The sequence below is a fragment of the Moschus berezovskii genome, chromosome 11, assembly GCF_049115385.1.
Source record: "Moschus berezovskii isolate FMDL1 chromosome 11, NW_MosBer_1.0, whole genome shotgun sequence".
NCBI classification, from domain to species: domain Eukaryota; kingdom Metazoa; phylum Chordata; class Mammalia; order Artiodactyla; family Moschidae; genus Moschus; species Moschus berezovskii.
In genome coordinates this window covers 108,574,792-108,599,461 of record NC_142470.1, presented here as the reverse complement: position 1 = coordinate 108,599,461, position 24,670 = coordinate 108,574,792, and the positions used below count along the sequence as shown (strand labels likewise).

Sequence of the window (24,670 nt, the reverse complement as noted above, 5' to 3'; positions counted from 1 at the left end):
CACCACAGTTCAAAAGCATCGATTCTTCGGCGATCAGCTTTCTTCACAGTCCAACTCTCACATCCATACATGACCACGGGAAAAACCATTGCCTTGACTAGACGGACCTTGGTTGGCAAATAGGAGGTTTTATTCCCAGTCCCTTGTTGTTGTTGCTAAGTTGTGTCTCTTTGGCTCTTTGCAACCCCATGAACCACAGCACGCCAGGCCTCCCTGTCCTTCACCGACTCCCAGAGTCCACCCAAACCCATGTCCATTGAGTCGGTGATGCCATCCAACCATCTCATCCTCTGTCGTCCCCTTCTCCTCCTGCCCTCAATCTTTCCCAGCATCAGGGTCTTTTCCAATGAGTCGGCTCTTTGCATCAGGTGGCCAAAGTATTGGAGCTTCAGCTTCAGCATCAGTCCTTCCAGTGAACATTCAGGGCTGATGTCAGTCCTTTGAAAGCACTGACCACAAATGCTGATTTGCTTACTTTTGTGCGCAGTGACCTGTCTTGCCTCCATCTTGGAGTGTGAGCCCTACTCACACTGTTAGAGCCCTACCCACACTCCAAATTGGGCAGCATCTGTTAGATTCAGCACTGAATCCCTAACATGATGCTTGGTGCACAGCCAGTACCCAGTGGAAACTGGTTGAATGAATGAAGGTTTAAAAAGAAGAGGCTGGGGATGAAAAAAGTAAATTTTTTCCCCAGCATGGCGGACAAGGGTGTTTATTCCTCTCGTGCTGTTTTTTGGTTACGCATGTTGTCAAAAGGACAAGGTTATAATTTCCTCAGTTCAGGAAGCTTCAAATCATAAAAATATGCTCTTCTGATGAAGAAGGGAAACAGGGAACTAATCCAGGAAGCTAAACGGCTGCTTTCCATTCTGGAGTTCCGGAGCCTACCTCTGCATTTTTAATGTGTAATTATGTGTCATCTCCTCTCATGCCAAGTTGAGTTCATCACCTTCCTTCAAGCGGTTGACTGCATGGGAGCGGGGCAATTATTAAAGCACTCCCAAATTTTTCAGCGACACCAAGGTTTGGCATCTTGAGATTAGTTCCCTATAAGTAAGAAGATGATCTTCCCACTGTGGTCACACACAGAGTGACTGCAACACTCCTGAGAAGGTAAATGAAGTGGACAAGTAGTAGCCACTGGCGGGATTCTAGGGCCACTCTGAGGTGGGGAGAAGGGGCCATTGGATTGTTGAACTCTAGCCCATGTCCTGTTCCCCCATCAACGCTGTCCCACCAAATAGCAGGTAGAAGCACTATTTCTCCTTTTTGACAGGTTTGGGTGGCACCTTTTTGAGGCTTTTACTGGAAATAGCATCCATTAGACAAACTCCAGCTGAGAACAGAAGTGTCAGTCAGGCACCATCCACTCTCTTGGGAAAGGGTCCAGCAGCTGATGGGGCATCTTGGTCGTGACACCAAACAGTGTTTCTGTTCCATCACCACCCAAGGGGGAACTCCATGTCCAGTTTACACTTAAACCATAAGATGAAAGTGTTAGTTGCTCAGTTGTGTCCAACTTTTTGTGAACCCGTGGATTATAGCCCGCCAGGCTCCTCTGTCTGTGGAATTCTCCAGGCAGGAATACTGAAGTGGGTAGCCATTCCCTTCTCCAAGGGATCTTCCTGACCTGGGGATCGAACCCAGGTCCCCTCCATTAAGCATGTAAGATGAAAAACATCCCTCTAAGATCTCAGCATGAACTAGCTGCCACCTCATTCCCTGAGCCAGTTCTTCTCAGGCTTTTAAAAAATAAATGTGGCCCTCATAGTCCAGGATGGGCTGCTGCAAGCCATCCTCAGGCATGGAGGTCAGGGAAGAAAGACTGGTGGTTAGGGAGGAGGCTGGGAGGATAGGGGAGACCAAGAACACACAGCGAGTCTAGAATAAGCTGGGATGTTCAAGGTGGAGAATGAGAAGCACCATGTTGGACAATGGGAAAGGCAGTAGACTTGCTGGCCAAGCTTGGCAGTGGTCCTCCAGGAAAGCTGACCTCCACATCTCAGGAGAAGGGCCTGCTCGGTATGACTGGGTGCCCTGATGTTTGTCAGGGCTGGCTCAGCCTTCCCAAAACATCAGTGCAGGTGGGATGAGCATACCGAATATATCTCAGCTGGTCATACCCTACTGCTGGCTTATAGCTTGCAGTCCTGATTGGCAAGGGTCCAATTGCATCAGTGCTTCAAAATGTTCAATATTCTTCCTGCTTCTGGCAGTGGCAAAACCCAGCATTTTTAGTGTTTCTTAAAATTCAGTTAACATCACAATCATATGAAAAATGCAGATTTCCCAAGTCCTATCCATAAAGATGTGAGAGTTGGACTGTGAAGAAAGCTGATCGCCAAAGAATTGATGCTTTTGAACTGTGGTGCTGGAGAAGACTGCTGAGAGTCCCTTGGACTGCAAGGAGATCCAACCAGTCTATTCTAGAGGAGATCAGTCCTGGGTGTTCATTGGAAGGACTGATACTAAAGCTGAAACTCCAATACTTTGGCCACCTCATGCGAAGAGTTGACTCACTGGAAAAGACTCTGATGCTGGGAGGGATTGGGGGGCAGGAGGAGAAGGGGACGACAGAGGATGAGACGGGTGGATGGCATCACCCAACTTGATGGACATGAGTTTGAGTGAACTCCGGGAGCTGGTGATGGACAGGGAGGTCTGGCGTGCTGTGATCCATGGGGTCGCAAACAGTCGGACATGACTGAGCGACTGAACTGAACTGAACTGAACTGATCCATAAAGATCTCACCCAACTCAGTAGACCTGTTAGGGCATCAAAACTTATGTTTTATAAGCTTTCTGGGTGATTCTGGAGAGCCGGAAATTTCGGGATCCACAGCACACAGGCCATGATACAGTAAGACTCCATTTTCCACTAAGGGGATTGGTCCTGCTGCAGGGAGGTGAGGTGCTAATATATAATTAATAGGTGTAAGCTCAGGAGGGCAGCTGGTAGACACACCCAGGATCCTCTGAGAAGGCACTATTAACAATAGCTAGGCCATAGAAGCAACCTACATGCCGATCGACAAATGAATGGATAAAGAGGCTGTGGTATATATATATATAATGGACTATTCAGTTCAGTTCAGTTCAGTTCAGTCGCTCAGTCGTGTCCGACTCTCCGCGACCCCATGAATCATAGCACGCCAGGCCTCCGTGTCCATCACCATAAAAAAGATTTGAGTCAGTTCTAGTGAGGTGGATGAATCTGGAGCCTGTTTTACATAATGAAGTAAATCAGAAAAACAAATTTCATATATTAACGCATATATACATTAATATATATGCATAATATATGATGCATATTTATACTAAGATGACATTGGGCTCCTTTGGGTCCCAACTTTGACAAGCAACAATGGATTCCTTTGCTCAAGCCACTTACGACTACGTTCCTGAGCCTCCAGTGTTTCTTATTTATCTGCCTAAATATGCATTTTTTCAGCTCTCTTCTCTTATGAACCCATCTTTTCACTCAAACCAGATGGCGCTCACTGTAAATGTGTATCACAACTGAGGGCCAAATACGGATAAGACCTGAGCAAGAAAGAAAAACTCGCACAAGGGTAAAATGTGCTCCTGTCCACAGCATTGCTGGGAGAGCAGGGGCTGGTCTCACTCTTCTGAAGAACAACGTGACAGCACCTGGTCCAAAGGAAGACAGCATACAACCAACTGCCCCCCAACTCCAGCCCCAGATACACGGCCCAGAGACAAAGACGTGGGGAAAAGCAGACTTCACTAGCACCGTTGGTGGTGATGGGGAGGGGACTGTCACCCAGATGTCCAGGACAAGGGCGTCAAGAGGTGAGAGGCCCACACACCTCATGGAAGATGGAATGGCCATCAGGGGCACCCAGTGCTCACAGAAAGAAACCAGCTGAGGTCTGCAGCTCAATGCTAGTCCGACTCTTTGTGACCCATGGACTACACAGTCCAAGGAATTCTCCAGGCCAGTATACTGGAGTGGGTAGCCATTCCCTTCTCCAGGGGATCTTCCCAACCCAGGGATCAAACCCAGGTCTCCTGCATTGCAGGCAGATTCTTTACCAGCTGAGCCAGCAGGGAAGCCCTAAGTTAGAAGTTCAGTTCAGTCACTCAGTCGTGTCCAACTCTTTGCAACCCCATGGACCGCAGCACGCCAGGCCTCCCTATCACCAACTCCCGGAGTCCACCCAAACTCATGTCCATTGAGTCGGTGATGCCATCCAACCATCGCATCCTCCACTGTCCTCTTCTCCTCCTGCTTTCAGTCTTCCCCAGCATCAGAGTCTTTTCAAATGAGTCAGTTCTTCGCATCAGGTGGCCAAAGTATTGGAGTTTCAGCTTCAACATCAGTCTTTCCAATGAACACCCAGGACTGATCTCCTTTAAGATGGACTGGTTGGATCTCCTTACAGTCCAAGGGACTTTTAAGAGTCTTCTCCAACACCATAGTTCAAAAGCATCAGTTCTTCAGCGCTCAGCTTTCTTTATAATCCAACTCTCACATCCACACATGACTACTGGAAAACCATAGCCTTGATTAGACGGAACTTTGTTGGCAAAGTAACGTCTCTACTTTTTTTTTTTTAACTTTACAATATTGTATAGGTTGGTTTTGCCATACATTGACATGAATCCACCCCAGGTGTACCCCTCTTGAACCCCCCTTCCCACCTCCCTCCTTCCCTTATGCTCCCTCTGGGTCATCCTCGTGCACCAGCCCTGAGCATCCTGTATCATGCGTCGAACCTGGACTGGTGATTCATTTCACATATGATAATATACGTGTTTCAATGCCATTCTCCCAAACCATCCCACTCTCACCCTCTCCCACAGAGTCCAAAAGGCTGTTCTATATACCCATGTCTCTTTTGCTGTCTTGTATACAGGGTTATTGTTACCATCTTTCTAAATTCCATATATATGCATTAGTATACTGTATTGGTGTTCTTTCTGGCTTACTTCACTCTGTATAATAGGCTCCAGTTTCATCCACCTCATTAGAACTGATTCAAATGTATTCTTTTTAATGGCTGAGTAATACTCCATTGTGTATATGTACCAAAGCTTTCTTATCCATTCATCTGCAGATGGACATCTAGGTTGCTTCCATGTCCTCGCTATTATAAACAGTGCTGTGATGAACACTGGAGTACATGTGTCTCTTTCAATTCTGGTTTCCTCGGTGTGTATGCCCAGAAGTATGAATGTCTCTACTTTTTAATATGCTATCTACTTTCCTTCCAAGGAATAAGCATCTTTTAATTTCATGGCAGCAATCACCATCTGCAGTGATTTTGGAGCCCAAAAAGATAAAGTCAGCCACTGTTTCCACTGTTTCCCCATCTATTTGCCATGAAGTGATGGGACTGGATGCCATGATCTTAGTTGTCTGAATGTTGAGTTTTAAGCCAACTTTTTCACTCTCTTCTTTCACTTTCATCAAGAGTTTAGTTCTTCTTCACTTTCTGCCATAATGGTGGTGTCATCTGCATATCTGAGGTTATTGATATTTCTCCCAGCAATCTGGATTTCAGCTTGTGCTTCCTCCAGCCCAGCGTTTCTCATGATGTACTCTGCATAGAAGTTAAATAAGCAGGGTGACAATATACAGCCTTGATGTACTACTTTTCCTATTTGGAACCAGTTTGTTGTTCCATATCCAGCTCTAATTGTTGCTTCTTGACCTGCATATAGGTTTTTCAAGAGGCAGGTCAGGTGGTCTGGTATTCCCATCTCTTTCAGAATTTTCCACAGTTTGTTGTGATCCACACAGTCAAAGGCTTTGGCAAAGTCAATAAAGCAGAAACAGATGTTTCTCTGGAACGCTCTTGCTTTTTCGATGATCCAGCGGATGTTGGCAATTTGATCTCTAGTTCCTCTGCCTTTTCTAAAACCAGCTTGAACATCTGGAAGTTCACGGTTCACGTACTGCTGAAGCCTGGCTTGGAGAATTGGAAGTTAGAAGTACAGACGCCCAAAGCAGTGACAATGAAATGCTGCTGTAGGCCCACATCTGCTGCCATAGTTTCATACACATAAGGTGCTGACCCTGGATGGAGAGTTTTCAAGGTCAAGGCTAAGTTCAGATATTGGCATTTTCAGTGTTTGCAGGTCACGTGGCCTGATTTCCTGGGCAGTTCCTGATAACTCTGAGAGCTGGTACCTATCATCAACCTTCGAACCATGGTTCTTTCCAGGAGATGGGAAATGGAAGTCTAGGTCCATGAATATGGTTCCAGTCGTCCAAGGCCTCTCATATCAACCCACTTTTGTCTTTAGAGATGGCCTGTTTTCCTGATGTTCCTTTATATTTTCAAGTTATTCATGCACTAGAAGTCCTCTCCAAGCTACTCTTCACAATAAACTTACTGATATTTACGTAACATTTGCATTTTCCCCTTCAAAGCTTGGACAAGTCATGGACATGCTGCCCCAGCAGAAGTCCCATGAATCTTGTTCTGAAAATGACTGGTATCCATGATATTTTGACCATATACTTTTTTCCTTTGACCATGCCAGTTGGCATGTGGGATCTTAGTTCCTCATCCAGGGATCAAACCCGTGCCCTCTGCGGTGCAATCATGGAGTCTCAGTCACTGGATGGCTAGGGAAGTCCTTGACCATATACTTTTGAAAAGCCAACAAATTATGTGTGCCATGGCTGATTTTCCTCTACCTCAATAAAGTACTGTTTTCCATGAAAAGATGCTCAATATCATTCATTATTAGAGAAATGCAAATCAAAACTGCAATGAGGGATCACCTCACACCTTCAGAAAGGCCATCATCAAAAAATCTACAAGCAATAAACACTGGAGAGGGTGTGAAGAAAAGGGCATCCTTTTGTACTAGTGGTGGGAATGTAAATTGATGCAGCCACTAGGAGAACAGTATGGAAATTATTTTCAAAAACTAGGAATAAAACTACATTATGACCCAGCAACCCTGCTACTGGACATATAGGCTGAGAAAGCCATAAGTGAAAAAGACATGTGTACCCCAATGTTCACAGGAGCACTATTTACAATAGCTAGGACATGGAAGCAACCCAGATTCAACAGATGAATGGATAAAGAAGTTGTGGTGCATATACACAATGGAATGTTCCTCAGCCACAAAAAGGAATGCATTTGAGTCAGTTCCAATGAGACGGATGAACCTAGGGCTTGTTATACAGAGTGAAGTAAGTCAGAAAGAGAAAAACACAATCCATATATTAAAGCATATCTAGAAAATTGGTACTGATGGACCTGTTTGCAGGACAGGAGTAAAAATGAAGATTTACAGAACAGACTTTGGACACAGTGGGGGAGGGAGAGGGTGGGCCACACTGAGAGGACAGCAATGACTCACAGACATGACACGTGTGAAACAGACACCAGTGGGGAGCCGCTGGTGGCACAGGGGCTCAGCCTGGCGCTCGTGCGCGGCGGGGTGGCATGAGGGCAAGCGGGGAGGCTCAGGAGGGGAGGGACACATGTGCACTTGTGGCTGGTTCATCTTGTTGTATGGAAGAAGCCAACACAATATTGTAAAGCAATTATCCTCCAATTAAAAAAGAAAAAGTATTGTTTTCAAGGTTAGCACAGAGAAAAAAGAAGCCTTTTCATGCCTCCTTCTCAGCTAAATGGTTTCTCCTGCAGCCTGTCTACACCAAGCCCCAATGCAGTCACAAAGGACACCTGAGAAATTTGCTCAGCGTGATAAATCACCCAGAACCTCACCATCAAACTTCAGCCCCAGAGCAAAGCAGTCCAAATAAGGAACATCTCCCCACAGTATCTCCCCTGGGCCCTCCCCAACCCACAGAAGGCTTCTTGCCCCAACTCTGGGATAAGAGTGCATATGTCAATCTGTTCAGCCTGTCCTCTAGCTATGTGACCTTGGGCAAATTCCTCCACCTCTCTATGCATCCATCTCCCTATAGGTAAAACAAGACTAAACCGTTGAGAGCGTCTGGCAAGGGATTCTGGAGATAGAGGCCAGCCCAGGCCAGGCATGGAGTGAGTCATCAGACAGGCTGGCTGCGGCTCTGCGTTGAGAAATCAGGGAGAAAGTGTCCCCTGGAATGACCCCTCCCACCCAGCAGTCCCCAGGGAAGGAGGGACCGTACCTTTACAGCGGGGTTGCTCCCCCGTCCAGGTGCCGTTGGGAAGACACACCACACTGCTGGGCCCAACCAGCCGGAAGCCGGGATTGCAAGTAAAATGGACTTCGTGATCCACTAAGTACTTGCTTCCAAACTTTCTGCCATCCAGAGGGGCGTTCAGAGCAGGGCAGGAAACTGTAAGGAAGAAAGGAAGGCCCACAAGCATTTAGACATCATTCTGTATTACAACCCATAAAGAAGGCTGAGTGCAGAAGAATCGATGCTTTTGAATTATGGCGCTAGAGAAGACTCTTGAGAGTCCCTTGGACAGCAAGGAGATCAAACCAGTCAGTCCTAAAGGAAATCAACCCTGAATATTCATGAAGCTGAAACTGAAGCTCCAGGTCTTTGGCCGTTTGATGCAAAGAGCCAACTCACTGTAAAAGCCCCTGATGCTGGGAAAGATTGAGGGTAGGAGGACAAGGGGGCAACAGAGGATGAGATGGCTGGATGGCATCACTGACTCGATGGACATGACTTTCAGCAACCTGCGGCAGATAGTGAAGGACGGGGAAAACTGGCGTGCTGCAGTCCATGGGGTCGCAAAAAGTTGGACAAGACTGAGCAACTGAAGAGCAATAACTGGATTACAGTGGGCTTCCCCAGTGGTTCAGCAGAAAGAATCTGCCTGCCAATGCAGGAGATGCGGTTTCGATCCTGGGTTGGGAAGATCCCCTGAAGAAGGAAATGGCAACACACTCTAGTATTCTTGCCTGGGAAATCCCACAGACAGAGGAGCCTGGAGGGCTACAGACACGGGGTCACGAAAGAATCAGACATGACTCAGTGACTAAACAACAACAAACTGGATCACAAAGCTTCTCACCTTCAGCACGCCCAGGCCGAGCGCCTGCTGCAAGCCGTGCACTGGGCTCCACTTCTTATTTCTTATTAGATTTTTTGGCTGCATCACAAAGCTTGCAGGGTCTTAGTTCCCTGATAAATGATCTAACTCCAGCCTTTGGCAGTGACACCTCGGAGGCCTAGCCACTGGACTCGCAGGGAAGTCCTTGGACTGCACATTCAAAATACTATGTGTCACTGAATACTCAGAGCACTCTTGGGCACAGGTAATGTATGCCCGCTTGGTGACAGATGAGGAGATCGTGGCTCAGACACACTGTCATGTGCAGGGCCTGACAATGTGGGAGGGTGGGAGCTGGGACCCCTGCAGGGCCCACCCACTCATTCTGCTCTCTCGGAGTCCCAGCCTCCCCAGGGTCTCCTTGGTTCTCCTGGACAGGCCGTATTCTGCCCTATCTCCAGGCCCCAGTTTTTGCCCTTTTCCCTGCCTAGGATGTTCTCTCCCCCAGGACTGCCCATCTCTGGCGGCTTTTCACTATCTAGGTCTTGACTTGAATGCCCACCGCCTTCCAGGGTGTTCTCTGACCATCATGTTCCACTAAGATTCCTTCCCTGCCCATGAGCTCATTTGGCTTTCTTCTAATGTTTGTAATTGTTGGCATTATCTTATTGATGTGTTTGTTTGTACATTTGATGTCAGTCTACCCCTCAGAAGTTCCAGGGGGGCAGAGACCTCACCTGACCTCCTGTCCCATCTGTGTCCCCATCACCAGCCTGTAGTGAAAGCCTGGTAAATAATTCTTGACCAAATGAATGAATGAAAAATTGTGTATTGTATTCTTACTATCTGCCAGGCACCCTATTAGGAGTTTGAGACAATTAGTGAACAAACAGATGAAACTCAGCTCTCAGGAAGCCTCCTTCCATCAGGGAAGACACTCGACAAGCAAGATCCACAAGCAAATGGAAGAGTGTGACAAGAGGTGACAAGTGCCATGTAGAAAATAAAGTAGGGAATAGCACAGGGGAAGCCAGAGGAGGGGTGTATTTTGGGTTTAGTGGTCAGGGGAGGGCCTCCTTGGGACAAAGAGCTGAAGAAGCTAAAGGCACGACCATGCAGGTATCCGAGGAGGATAGAGGGATCAAGTCAGTGCAAAGGCCCTGAGATAGGCATGTGCCTGGCAAGTCCGAGGAATGTCCAGGAGACCACCACAACCGCAGTGGGGTGACCGAGCTGGACGGCAACTGGGCATGCAGACAGAGAGGCGATCCCAGAGGAGAGAGAAGGCCGCGTAACTTGCTCTTGGTAAGCAACGGGGAGAGAGGGGAGACGGCCCCTGTTCCTCCCCAGCCTGCAGCCAAGCTCCACTCGCGGTCCATGCTGGCCTAAAGGAAGGCTGCCCCACGTTGGGGAAGCTTGGGTTTGGATTTGTCTGAGCTGGAAATTCAGAGTCACTTCTAACTCATTTTTAAGGTAAGATCCAAATGTCATTTGTAAAAATACTTTCGGGGTTTTAGACAGATGAAAACAAAGCTGCTGCTTCAGTTGTGTAGGCTGTAGTTTGTGATGGAGAATGGCTCAGCATCTACTAGCAGGACAGCATCTGCCCACACATTGCTCCACGGGTGGGGGAGCAGCCACTTGCATCTCTGCCCCATATCCCCACCCCCATGTCCTGGGAGAAGAGTGGGAGCCAGTTCACTCCCTGAGGACTCTCGGTGCCCTCTGGGTTCTGGGGAACGTTTGACGATTGACACGTGACCTTCTCTTAGTGAACTTCCAAGTGAGCATCCACGGTAATGACCTTGCGAGCAGAAAGCCAGGCGAACCCACATCACAACACTTGGGCACCCCCAGCTGCCTCAGTCCCTGCAAATACACGACTTTATATTTCTCTCTGAAAAATCTCCTACTGCATTGTGCTGAAGAGGATTTAAAATGCTTTGGGGGAAGGGAGTAGGGTCTCTATGGGGAAAAGACATCTTTAAAACCCTCAAAGAAAGAAAACTTACCCGCTGGAGCAACTCACAGGGAAATGGTATCAGCATGGATGGAATCATATCTCCACGTGGCTCCATAATGCAAGGATCAAACCTGGGTCTCCTGCATTGCAGGCAGATTCTTTACCATTTGAGCTACCTGAGCAGGCCCCCTTACATGTCATCAGACTTAGTGAATGGATGTGCATGCGTGCATGCAAGGTTGCTTCAGTCGTGTCCCCATGGACTGTAGCACGGCAGGCTCCTGTCCCTGGGAACCTTTAGGCAAGAATACTGCAGTGGGTTGCTGCGCCCTCCTCCAGGGGATCTTCCCAACCCTGGGATTGAATCCACGTCTCCTGTGCCTCCTTCATTGGCAGGTGGGTTCTTTACCAAGAGCACCACCGGGGAAGTCCCAATGAATGGATACAGATTCAATAAAAATCAATTTTCAGGCATTTCCTAAATGGTAGCCAAAGGATTCTGTTGGGTGGGAAGACATGCCCCTTGGCTGGTTCATTTCATCATGATTGTCTCTTGGTGAGCCTACAGGGCCGCAAGGAAGCTGCCCACACCATCCCGGAGGGTGTAACGTGTAAGAAAGAGCTCAGCAGAGAATCAGTCCTGGCGATCTGGGGATGTTATTGGAATGAGGCTGTGGAGATAAGTCCTAAAGCTGATGGACTGTGAAGTTTTCAGGAAAGAAAGCCTGGGAAAATAGGAGGAAGATACTTGGAAATAAGCCAGAAAGAAGGCCAAGAATTCTCTGGGACTGGAAATTATTCTTCCTGACTCCCAGGCAAATGACCTTTTAAAAAAAAGAAAAGATAATTTTCCTTCTACCTGCAGTGTGATCTGGGGCAAGCCTCTGGCTTCCCCTGGGCACCTGTCAGCACCCTTTTTTTTTTTTTAAGGTGTGTCCTGTGGGATCCTGGTTCTCTGATCCCAAACCCACGACTGTAGTGCAGAGTCTTAACCACTAGACCACCAGGAATGTCCCAAGAATTGGCCACTTTAAAAAGGTCTCACATAGTTCAGGAAAGAAAGACCTTGAACCCAGCAGCAAGAAGATTAGTAATTTAACCATAGCTATGTTTCTTTATATATATATGTATATATATGTATGTATATATGTATGTATGTATTGGCTGTGCTGGGTCTTAGTTGCAGTACATAGGATCTTCAATCTTGGCTACGGCATGAAGGATCTTTTTTTCAGTTGTGGGATCCAGTTCCCTGCCCAGGGATCGACCCGTGGACCCCTGCATTGGGAACACAGTCTTAGTCACTGGACTACCAGGGAAAACCCCTACCTTTTTTTCCTGTATTCATGGACAGGGACCTCAAAGATGAGCAGGGCAGTTGTAGAAATTCCCTTCTGCAGGTTTTTCTTGGAAACTCCCAGAAACCCACAGGTACTCTGATCCCATGAAAACAGGAAGGACCAGTGCGGTTGAGCCTCAGCAGTGAACAAAATACCCAGAACAGAACCCACTATCACTAACTCATGTCTCTTGGCCTCAGTTTCCACATCTGCAGCCGAAAGGAAGAATGCCATGCCTCCCCCTCGGAGTCCGGCTGACAAGCCCCAGCAAAGGCTGCGGCCTCTTGGCACCTTGGAAAGTGTGAGGCATTTGGCCACCAGGTCCAGCTCTGCACGCGTGCAGCCAAAGAAAACAGGAGTTGACTCAGGGCTGTGGAGATGCTAGATTTGCTACCAGAGTCTGCAAATGTAGAAAATCTAACCCAGGAAATTCATCTCACACCACCAAGGAGGCCCTTGAGAAAAGCATCTTCAGTGAGTAAAGACATCAGGTACTCCTCAGGCTGATGACTTAAACAGATATATGGCAACCTGCTGCCCCACCCAACCCCCATCACCCTGTGTGCATGCGAGCAAAAGTGTTAGTCCATCGATCATGTCTGACTCTTTGCGACCCCATGTATTGCAGCCCACCAGGCTCCTCTGTCCATGGGATTCTCCAGGTAAGAATACTGGAGTGGGTTGCCACACCCTCCTTCAGGGGATCTTCCCGACCCAGGGATCAAACCAGGTCTCCCGAATTGCAGGCAGATTTTTTACTGCCTGAGCCACCAGAGTCGTCATGACTTAAACAAACATACAACAGGCTCCCTGACCCCTGTCACCCAGAGGAGAGGCCAGAAGAAATGCAGCCACCCATGCCAGGCCTTGACAGCATGCAATCCATTACTGAGACAACCAGGAAAGGCCCAGTGTCTGTCAGAGTCCTACCCCAGGGGAAGGGGTCTGCGGGCAGGGGGGAGGGCAGCAGAGACAGATGCGAATTGCCCTCAGCAGCCCCTCCAGCCCAACCCACTGCACTAACGGGGGGCTCATGGAAAAGGAATAAGTTTCATGCCTGGAAAACAGAAGCCAGTGTTGGTTCGTGGGCTGTACCCGGCGTGCCACAGGAACGCGAGGGATCAATGGTCGGGAAGCCATGAGTGTTCAGGGAGAGCGTATATGGGGCCCCTCTCCGCTTTTCATGCAGTTTTGCCATGAAATGACAACTGTTCTAAAAAAAAATAGTCTATTAAATGACAAAACAAGAAAAATGAACCAACTAGGGTCTCTCCTGATGGGGATGCAGGCTCTCAAAGTTGTGCCTTTCGACCATTCTCTGGAGAAGCTATGCATGGGATTCTCCAGGCAAGATCACTGGAGTGGGTTGCCATTTCCTCCTCCAGGGGATCTTTCAGACCCAGAGATCGAACCGGAGTCTCTTACATCTCCTGCATTGGCAGGTGGGCTCTTTACTACTAGTGTTCCCTGGGAAGTCCCCATAATAGGGGGGAAACTGGCAAATGCCTTCCTAGCACCCAGCCCCAGACACAAGGCGAGGCTGGGGAAGGCCCGGGAATCAATCCAGCCATGGGAGATAGGAGCAGGGAGAGGACCCCCCGGGCTCGGGGTGCTGACCTGGGGACCCACCTGGGGGCGTATCTGGGCCCGCCTTGCTCACAGAGCTCTGCAGTGCCGCCAGCCGGCTCTTCATGTGACGGACGCCCTCGGCGAACCGTGTCTCCTGGCCTTTCAGCAACTGCTGCAGGTGGCGGATAGCCGTGAGGAACTGTTGTTTGTTGAGACAGTTCTGGGGAGAGGAAAAAATATTCATCATCACCACTAGCATGGGGGGCAGCGGTCACCGGGACCCTGGGCTCTAACACCCTGGGGATCCACTGAGCACAATGCAGAAGCGGCCCCGCTGGTGTCCTGACAATATATCAGGTGAGGTCCCCAAAAAGCACTCCCCAGTTCCTCCCTCAACGAAAATAAAGCTCTGATTTTCAGAGTGCAGGGCAGAAGTGATGACTCTAAGTGATTGGGTGGTAGAAGAATTATCTGAACGCAATGTGCCTTACATGAGTGGTCTTACTTCAAAGACCGCTCCCCACCCCGTTAATTCTTCACTCCAAGTTAATGCTCTGAAATCTGGGCCTCAATGAACTTTTTCTTTCTCTATCCTTTGGCTTTTTTATTCTACCTTGAACATTTTTAAGCAGATGGATGATATCACATAAAACAGGCAAATCAGGGAAGCCCAGTGGTTCCCATAGTTTTAAAAATGTAACAGGGCAGAGGACTTCCCTGGTGGTCCAGTGGTTAAGAATCTACCTTGCAATTCAGGGGATGCAGGTTTGATCCCTGGTTGGGGAACTAAGATCCCACATGCCTTGGCACCACTAAGCCCCAGAGAAACAACAGAAGACCCCGCATGACTCAAGGAAATCCATATGCCACAACTGAACACCAGACACAGCCAAATAAATAATGAAGTATTTAAAAAAATATAACAGGGCAAGTTCAGTTCAGTCGCTCAATTGTGTCCAACTCTTTGTGACTCCATTGACTGCAGCACGCCAGGCTTCCCTGTCCATCACCAGTTCCCAAAACTTGCTCAAACTCATGTCCATCGAGTTGGTGATGCCATCCAACCATCTCATCCTCTGTCATCCCCTTCTCCTCCTGCCTTCAATCTTTTCCAGCATTGGAAAATGCTGGAGAAGGGAATGGCATACCACTTCAGTATTCTTGCCTTGAGAACCCCATGAACAGTATGAAAAGGCAACAGGGCAAGTAAGAAGAATTAAAGGAGCATTCAGTTAAAGTTAATGCTGAGTTCTAACACTTTTAGAAAAGCTCAAAAAACAGAAGAAGGAGGCATGTGTTTATCACAATAGAGACTAACTTTAAGCAATACTTGGTATCATGCCTAGTGATAAAAATCTCAAGGTTTCTGATCCTAATGGGGGCTTCCCAGGTGGTGCTTAGTGGTAAAGGACCCACCTGCCAATGCAGGAGATGTAAGAGACGTGGGTTCGATTCCTGGGTCAGGAGGATTCCCTGGAGGAGGAAACAGAAACCCACTCCAGTATTCTTGCCTGGGAAATCCCATGGACAGAGGAGCCTGGCGGGCTACAGTCTATGGGGTTGCAAAGAGTCGGACACGACTTAAGTGACTGAGCGTGCACTGGTCCTAATTGCCCTTCAGAGCCTGGACATCAACAGGAGGAAGGGAGAGCTGAGGACTTCCCTGTGGCCCCACGGTTAAGACTGTGCTTCCAGCGCAGAGGGCTCAGGCTCAACCATTGATCGGGGAACGAAGGGCCCCCATGCCAAGGTGGGGAGGCTGCAAAAAATAAATAAGGACATTGCCTCACTGGGAACAAAAAGAAAGAAAGAAAGGAGGGGTGAGTACAGTGGGCAGAGATAGGACAGGCCCTGGCTCACATGCTGCCCGTTACCTCAGCACAGCCGAGTCCAACCTGACTCATGTGACCTGCATGGAACAAAGGAGAGTGGGATGAGGGCAACCTCTGGGGATAGGCTTGTGAATCCGCTTTTATTTTTTATACTTAATTTTTCTTCCTACAATGATTATTAGCTTTATAATTAGAAAAAATGTGTCAAAGGCAGCCAGCGGCCGGCAGCTGGGAGGCACGTGGCCTCTGCAGCCTGGGTGGCTTCCAGCATCACCAGTGGAGTGCTGCCACTGTGGTGGAAATGGAGCCACGGCCACTCTCCCAGGGCGGGTGCCAGGCCGCCACACCTTGGAGATCTCACCAAACACATGGCTCACTGCTCCGGGTCAATGGATGCTTTTGACCAAGCTGAATCCCCAGTTGCCCCTGGAGCTCATTAATCCATGGGGGCTCCTTGGCCTCCACCCTAAAACCAGGGCTTGACTGGGCCTGGCCCCAAGCACAACCATTGGGAAGTGAACTTTTGTTTGCTTTCCTTCTCCCTCCCTCCTTGTGGTCCTTCCCACACAGGCCCTAGGCACCCGGGCAGTGACCTCCTGCAGTCCCTGACCTGCCCAGCATGGTGCAGATCGGACTTCACACACACCCCTCCCTTCCCTTTAAAAAAACATAATAATAATAAGGAGCTGCTTCCAGAGATGCTGCTCCATATCATGTGTGATTCACATTTGTGAAGCTCCTCACAGTGTACCAAGCTATACGCTGCTCCTAAGAGGACAGAGGAGCCTGGCGGGCTACAGTCCATGGCGTCGAAAGGAATTTGACAGGACTGAAGCGACTGAGCACACCAAAGGACTACTGGCTGGCAGCAGCCCTGTGAAGAAAGCCTGCAACTGTCGCTATTTTACAGTCAAGATATAGAGGCTGGAAACCAAGCAACTTGTCCCAAATCGTGTGGCCTGTAAGCGGCAGCGCCAGGCTGGGGACCTGCTGACTCCAATCCATCGCCCCCACCGACCAGTCGTGCCCCCGTGGCTGTCTTGCACCCAGCGTGCTCAGTCGCTCAGTCGTGTCTGACTCTGCAACCCCATGGACTGCAGCCCACCAGGCTCCTCTGTCCATGGGATCCTCCAGGCCAGAACACTGGAGTGGGTTGCAATTTCCTCTTCCAGGGGATCTTCCCGACCCAGGGATCGAGCCCAAGCCTCCTGCATTGCAGGCAGATTCTTTACCACTGTTTCACAAACACCTCTGTGCAGTGAATGTTCTTGATTAGTCTGCATGAGGGATTGATCACTCTGTGACCCAAGCTAAATATCCCACAGGAGTGGATTTCTAACTCCTGTGTGGATTCCAGGTTGCAAGCATGGGCAGTGGAGACAGGAAGTGGGGTGGGTGGAGTGGAAGAGACAGCTTCACACACTGAGCAGGCCAGCAGCTGCCTCCAGGGCATAACAGCTGGGAGAGGGCAGCCCCAGGGGACAGGGAAGGACTAAGTTTCAAAGTAGGAGACATTAGATCAATGCCAAGGCTTCTGCCGGAAGCCTGGCATGGAGGACATGGGACTCCAGTCAGTACAGAAGGAAGGACAGCGGGAGTGGAAATAAAGGGGCCTCTGGGAAGCCAAGTGAATTGAATCTCAGGGCTCCCAGGTCCAGACACACTGTGCTCTGCTTGTGGTGGCACTGCCCTGGAACCCTCCCTACCTATGCACCATGAGCAGCAGGCACCACTGGCCTTGCCTTAAGGTGCCTCATTACAGGTGAGGTGTGCTCATCTCTAGGCTTCCCAGGTGGCGCTAGTGGTAAAGAACCCACCTGTCAATGCAGGAGATGTAAGAGACGCGGGTTCGATGGTTTGATCCCTGGGTTGGGAAGATCCCCTGGGGGAGAGCACAGCAACCCACTCCAGTATTCTTGCTTGGAGAGTCCCATGGACAGAGGAGCCTCTGCGCTACAGCCCATGGAGTCGCAGAGTCGGACACGACTGAGTGACTTAGCATGCCTGTGCTCATCTCTCCAGTCACGATCGGAAAACCTCCCAGATCAAGTACACCAAGGCCACACAAAGGTGGAGACGGAGGAAGAAGGGTGGCGGGCAGGCTTGATGAGGGAAAGTCAGGAAACCTTAGCCATCCCTGCCTCCAGCCTCACTACGATGATGCTAACAGAATTAAGTGTTAAAGATCCTGTGAGCCCAGAACTAAACCCATGCATATATGGGCAATTAACTTATGACCAAGGAGCCAAGAACATATAATGGCAAAAGCACAGTCTCTTCAATAAATGGTGCTAGTGAGGAATGGACTATTTCATATTAAACAAGGATGTCACAGTCATCAGTGACTGCAGGCCTCCAACGTGACCCTGTGAGCCCTAAGGGTCAGGAATAAGGGTCAGGAATAAGAATACGTGAGATCTAGCAGCCATCAGACTATAGCCACTCCCCACGGTGAGCCCCAAGGAAGCTTAGGAAGTAAAAAACACATGATGCCTGCCCCAGATAGCTGAGGTGCATACGAAAGGAATGATTTCAGTGAGCCCAGACACAGTTCAGTTCAGTTCAGTCGCTCAGTCGTGTCCGACTCTCCACGACCCCATGAATCACAGCACGCCAGGCCTCCCTGTCCATCACCAACTCCCGGAGTTCACTCAAATTCATGTCCACAGAGTCGGTGATGCCATCCAGCCATCTCATTCTCGGTCATCCCCTTCTCCTCCCGCCCCCAACCTTTCCCAGCATCAGAGTCTTTTCCAGTGAGTCAACTCGTCGCATGAGGTGGCCAAAGTACTGCAGTCTCAGCTTTAGCATCAGTCCTTCCAATGAACACCCAGGATCGATCTCCCTTAGAATGGACTGCTTGAATCTCCTTGCAGTCCAAGGGACTCTCAAGAGTCTTCTCCAACACCACAGTTCAAAAGCATCAATTCTTCGGCGATCAGCTTTCTTCACAGTCCAACTCTCACATCCATACATGACCACAGGAAAAACCATAGCCTTGACTAGACAGACCTTTGTTGGCAAAGTAATGTCTCTGCTTTTTAATATACTATCAAGGTTGGTCATAACTTTCCTTCCAAGGAGTAAGTGTCTTTTAATTTCCTGGCTGTAATCAGCATCTGCAGTGATTTTGGAGCCCAAAAAAATAAAGTCTGACACTGTTTCCACTGTTTTTCCATCAATTTCCCATGAAGTGATGGGACCAGATGCCATGATCTTTGTTTTCTGAATGTTGAGCTTCAAGCCAACCTATTCCTTAACTTGGGATATCTGGTTTTCTTTAACGATAATATTTTGATGTTTAGACTACCTGCTATTTGTTGCAAAACTTCTAAATAGCCTGGTTCCTCCCCTCGCCTCCTCAGAGTCATTCTCTCTGGGTTGCTTGAGATACTGCCTCCCAGGTTTGAAGTCCTAAGAATTTCCATCAAATAAAACATAACTCTCACCTTTTAGGTTATGAATATTTTTTAAGTTGACACTGGGAAAAACTGTACAGTAACATGCAAAAGTTCCCTTGGAATCTCTAATTTTCTTGAAGAGCTCTCTTGTTTTTCCTATTCTGTTGTTTTCCTCTATTTCTTTGCATTGATCACTGAGGAAGGCTTTCTTATCTCTCCTTGCTATTCTTTGGAACTCTGCATTCAGATGCTTATATCTTTCCTTTTCTCCTTTGCTTTTCGCTTCTCTTCTTTTTACAGCTATTTGTAAGGCCTCCTCAGACAGCCATTTCGCTCTTTTGCATTTCTTTTCCATGGGGATGGTCTTGGTCCCTGTCTCCTGTACAATGTCACGAACCTCCGTCCAGAGTTCATCAGGCACTCTATCAATCAGATCTAGTCCCTTAAATCTATTTCTCACTTCCACTGCATAATCATAAGGGATTTGATTGAGGTCGTATCTGAATGGTCTAGTGGTTTTCCCTACTTTCTTCAATTTAAGTCTGAACTTCGCAATAAGGAGTTCATGATCTGAGCCACAGTCAGCTCCTGGTCTTGTTTTCGCTAACTGTATACAGCTTCTCCATCTTTGGTTGCAAAGAATATAATCAATCTGATTTCGGTGTTGACCATCTGGAATACACAGAAGAACTGTACAAAAAAGATCTTCACGACCAAGATAGTCACGATAATGTGATCACTGACCTAGAGCCAGACATCTTGGAATGTGAAGTCAAGTGGGCCTTAGAAAGCATCACTACGAACAAAGCTAGTGGAGGTGATGGAATTCCAGTTGAGCTATTTCAAGTCTTGAAAGATGATGCTGTGAAAGTGCTGCACTCAATATGCCAGCAAATTTGGAAAACTCAGCAGTGGCCACAGGACTGGAAGAGGTCAGTCTTCATTCCAATCCCAAAGAAAGGCAATGCCAGAGAATGCTCAAACTACCGCACAATTGCACTCATCTCACACGCTAGTAAAGTCATGCTCAAAATTCTCCAAGCCAGGCTTCAGCAGTAGGTAAACCATGAACTCCCAGATGTTCAAGCAGGTTTTAGAAAAGGCAGAGGCGCCAGAGATCAAATTGCCAACATCCGCTGGATCATGGAGAAAGCAAGAGAGTTTCAGAAAAACATCTATTTCTGCTTCATTGACTATGCCAAAGCCTTTGACTGTGTGGATCACAATAAACTGTGGAACATTCTGAAAGAGATGGGAATCCCAGACCACCTGACCTGCCTCTTGAGAAACCTGTATGCAGGTCAGGAAGCAACAGTTAGAACCGGTCATGGAACAAGAGACTGGTTCCAAATAGGAAAAGGTGTACGTCAAGGTTGTATATTGTCACCTTGCTTATTTAACTTATATGCAGAGTACATCATGAGGAACGCTGGGCTGGAAGAAGCACAAGCTGGAATCAAGATTGCTGGGAGAAATATCAATAACCTCAGATATGCAGATGACACTACCCTTATGGCAGAAAGTGAAGAGGAACTCAAAAGCCTCTTGATGAAAGTGAAAGAGGAGAGTGAAAAGGTTGGCTTGAAGCTCAACATTCAGAAAACAAAGATCATGGCATCTGGTCCCATCACTTCATGGGAAATAGATGGAAAAACAGTGGAAACAGTGTCAGACTTTGTTTTTTTGGGCTCCAAAATCACTGCAGATGCTGATTGCAGCCATGAAATTAAAAGACGCTTGCTCCTTGGAAGGAAAGTTATGTCCAACCTTGATAGTATATTAAAAAGCAGAGACATTACTTTGCCGACCAAGGTCCGTCTAGTCAAGGCAATGGTTTTTCCCGTGGTCATGTATGGATGTGAGAGTTGGACTGTGAAGAAAGCTGATCGCCAAAGAATCGATGCTTTTGAACTGTGGTGTTGGAGAAGACTCTTGAGAGTCCCTTGTACTGCAAGGAGATCCAACCAGTCCATTCTAAATGAGATCAATCCTGGATGTTCATTGGAGGGACTGATGCTAAAGCTGAAACTCCAATACTTTGGCCACCTCATGAGACGAGTTGACTCACTGGAAAAGACTCTGATGCTGGGAAAGGTTGGGGGCGGGAGGAGAAGGGGACGACAGAGAATGAGATGGCTGGATGGCATCACCGACTCTGTGGACATGAGTTTGAGTGTACTCCGGGAGTTGGTGATGGACAGGGAGGCCTGGCGTGCTGTGATTCATGGGGTCGCGGAGAGTCGGACACGACTGAGCGACTGAACTGAACTGAACTGAACTGAACATGCAAAAGGATGAAACTAGACCACTGTCTTACATCCTCCACAAAATTCACTCAAATTATATTGAAAATTTAAACATAAGACCTGAAACCATAAAACTCCTAGAAGAAAACATAGGCAGTAAGCTCTTTGACATCAGTCTTGACCATGACTGTTTTCTGGATTTGACACCAAAAGTAAACGCAATGAAAGCACACATAAACAAGGGAAGCTAAATCAAACTGGACGTTTCTACACATCAAAGGAAACCAGCCGCAAAATGAAAAGGCAATCTACAGAATGGGAGAGAATACTTGCAAGTCACCTGCAAGATATCCGATAAGGGGTTAATATCCAAAATACACAAAGAACTCATATAATTCAAGAGCAAAAAACAAGAAAAAAACAAAATACCTTGGCTACCTGATGCGAAGAACTGACTCCTTAGAAAAGACCCTGATGCTGGGAAAGACTGAAGGAAGGAGGAGAAGAGGGCAACAGAGAATGAGATGGTTGGATGGCATCACCGACTCAATGGACGTGAGTTTGAGCAAGCTCCAACTCACGTTGCTGAAGGACAGGGAAGCCTGGCATGCTGCAGTCCATGGGGTCTCAAGGAGTTGGACACAACGGAGTGGCTGAACTGAACTGAAACAAAAATCTGATTTTAACATGGGCAGAGGTTCTGAATAGTTTTTCTAAAGAAGACATTCCAAAGATGGCCAACAGGTACATAATAAGATGCTCAACATGACTAATCATCAGAGAAATGCAAATCAAAACCACAGTAAGTATCACCGCATTCCTGTTGAATGGCTATTATAGAAGAAACAAGAAATAACAAGTATTGGTGAAGATGTGGAGAAATGTGAACCCTCATTTCCTGTTTGTGGGAAAGTAAATTGGTACAGCCACAATGGAAAACAGATTGGAGTTTACTTAAAAAATTAAAAATAGAACTACCATATGATCTAGCAAGGAAATCCAACCAGTCCATCCTAAAGGAAATCAGCCCTGAATATTCATTGGAAGCACTGATGCTGAAGCTGAAACTCTAATACTTTGGCCACCTGATGAGAGGAACTGACTCATCTGAAAAGACCCTGATGCTGGGAAAGATTGAGGGCGGGAGGAGAAGGGGACGACAGAGGAGGAGATGGTTGGATGGCATCACCGACTCAATGGACATGAGTTTGAGTGAACTCCGGGAGTTGGTGACGGACAGGGAGGCCTGGCGTGCTGTGATTCATGGGGTCGCAAAGAGTCGGACACAGCTGAGCGACTGAACTGAATTGATGATCTAGCAATTCCAAAGGAAACAAAGTTACATCTTGAAAAGATATACACACCCCCATGCCCACTGCAGTGTTATTTTCAATAGCTAAGACATGCGAATAACTTTAATGTCCACTAGCAATGAAGACGCAGCACAGCCAAAGGTAAATAAATTAATGAATTTTTTAAAAGTTGATGAGAGTAGATTTTTTTGGCCATGCAGCCTGTGGGACCTGCATTGGAAGTACGGAGTCTTAACCACCAGACTGCCAGGAAAGTCCCTTAAAAGAATAGATCTCAAAAGCTCCCATCATGAGGAAAAAACTGCAACTATGTGAGGTGATGGATGTTAATTAAATTTACTGTGGTGATCATTTCACAATATATACGTATATCAAATCATTATTTTGTATACACCTTGGACTGTGTGGTGTGCGTGTGTGCTTATTCATGTCTGACTCTTTGCAACCCCACGGACTGTAACCCACCCAGCTCCTCTGTTCATGGGATTTTCCAGACAAGAACGCTGGAGTGGGTTGCCGTTTCGCCCTCCAGGAGCTCTTCCTGACCCAGGGATCAAACCCATGTCTCTTGCATCTCTTACACTGGCAGGCGGATTCTTTACCACTAGTGTCACTGGGGAAGCCCCATATCTTGGACTAATACAATGCTGTCACATGTTTATATTATATAATTTTATCTCAATAAAACTGGGAGAGGGAAGGAAAATAAAGTTCACAAGGGGGAAAAATGGGAGATCCTTGTCCTCTTGGCAAGCTAGCTTGGCAGGGGCAGAACCAGGGTGCCAGAGCAGTGGAAAGAATGATTGCTTGAGGTTTGATGGGTTCATGCAGCAGTTGCTACTAACAGGCCAGCTCCTTGACTCCAAATTGCTAGAAATGGAGCCCATGGACGCCACGCTCAGAATCTGTCGCTTGTAGGGACCTCAGCAATGGCATAACTGAATTCATCTGCAGAGCAGAAGGACAGACTAGAAACCTTCAGACCGAGTCAAGGGCTCAAGAGGTCCTCATTATATGGACACACGGGGACAAACGAGGTCACGAGGTGGGGGCTGAGAACTTAAGCATCTCCCCTTTTCAAACTGAGAAAGCTTTGTCAGTTTGCTTGGTCAGAAAAATAAAGCATACTTTCTGCAAAACCACTCAAAATCCAGAAGAACACATCAGAACAAAGGACAAGTCCCATGACCACAGACAACCACTGTTCACATTCAGTGTGGTTTTAACATTTGGATCAGATATACACTCACACACACACACAGGCATCAGCTGACAGCTGCTGGACCACGGATGCAGGTCCTGCATTAGTTCTTTATTCTTGGCTCTAAGTTGTGGCATTGTTTCCACAGCAATGAGCAGAGCAGAAGTCAGACCCTGCACCTCAGTCTGCTTCTGTTCCTCTGTGTTCTTTTCAGTCCACTTCCGTTTGTCTGCCCACTTCCCCTCCATGCCCACCAGTATGTGCTTTTGGCCGAGAGAAGCCACACAAGGGAACAGACCATTTCCTTCTTCGTAAACATAGGCAAGGGGGCTCTGAGGGGCTTCAAGGGCCTGTGAGGCTGCGGGACAAGAAACAGGCTGGACCATCTGGTGTCACCCACCTGCATTTCAGCCTGGCCCCGCCATGGCGACTGCTGGCTTCCCATCTCAGGGTCCCAGACCCTAACTGTAAAAAAGAACCTCCCACTTAGGTGGGAAGGCTCACCAAGGCTGTGTCTGGGTGAAGGCAAGTCTGGGTGGGGCCGACAAGAGGGGTCGCACCAGGGAAGGAAGGCCTATCTTAGGGCCCCCACTTTCCCAAGTCTCTTCCAGGACCCCACTTTTTTAAAGTTTTACCGTTTGGCCACACTGTGCACATATGGGATCTTAGTTCCCCGACCAGGGATCATATGGGATCTTAGTTCCCCGACCAGGGATCATATGGGATCTTAGTTCCCCGACCAGGAATCAAATACACAGCCCCTGCGCTGGAAGCCCAGTCTTCACCACTGCACCACCAGGGAAGTCCCTAGGACCCTCACTTTTAATATTTTTCTCAAAGAGCTCCTCAAATGG

At 47.9% G+C, this 24,670-nt stretch overlaps 1 protein-coding gene across 4 annotated transcripts in view; it reads right to left on the bottom strand.

The window, feature by feature from the left end:
* The window catches only part of FBLN7 (fibulin 7), a 64,014-nt gene that overhangs the window by 23,017 nt on the left and 16,327 nt on the right, over positions 1–24,670 (bottom strand). For 2 of the 4 annotated variants that reach the window (XM_055400681.2, XM_055400679.2), the window contains exons 2-3: positions 13,872–14,043; positions 8,111–8,281 (exon numbers count right to left, since the gene is read on the bottom strand). In XM_055400681.2, the coding sequence (XP_055256656.2) occupies positions 8,111–8,281; positions 13,872–14,043 (343 nt within the window). The remainder of the gene's footprint in view (positions 1–8,110; positions 8,282–13,871; positions 14,044–24,670) is intronic. The other 2 variants (XM_055400682.2, XM_055400680.2) reach the window with 1 other exon arrangement.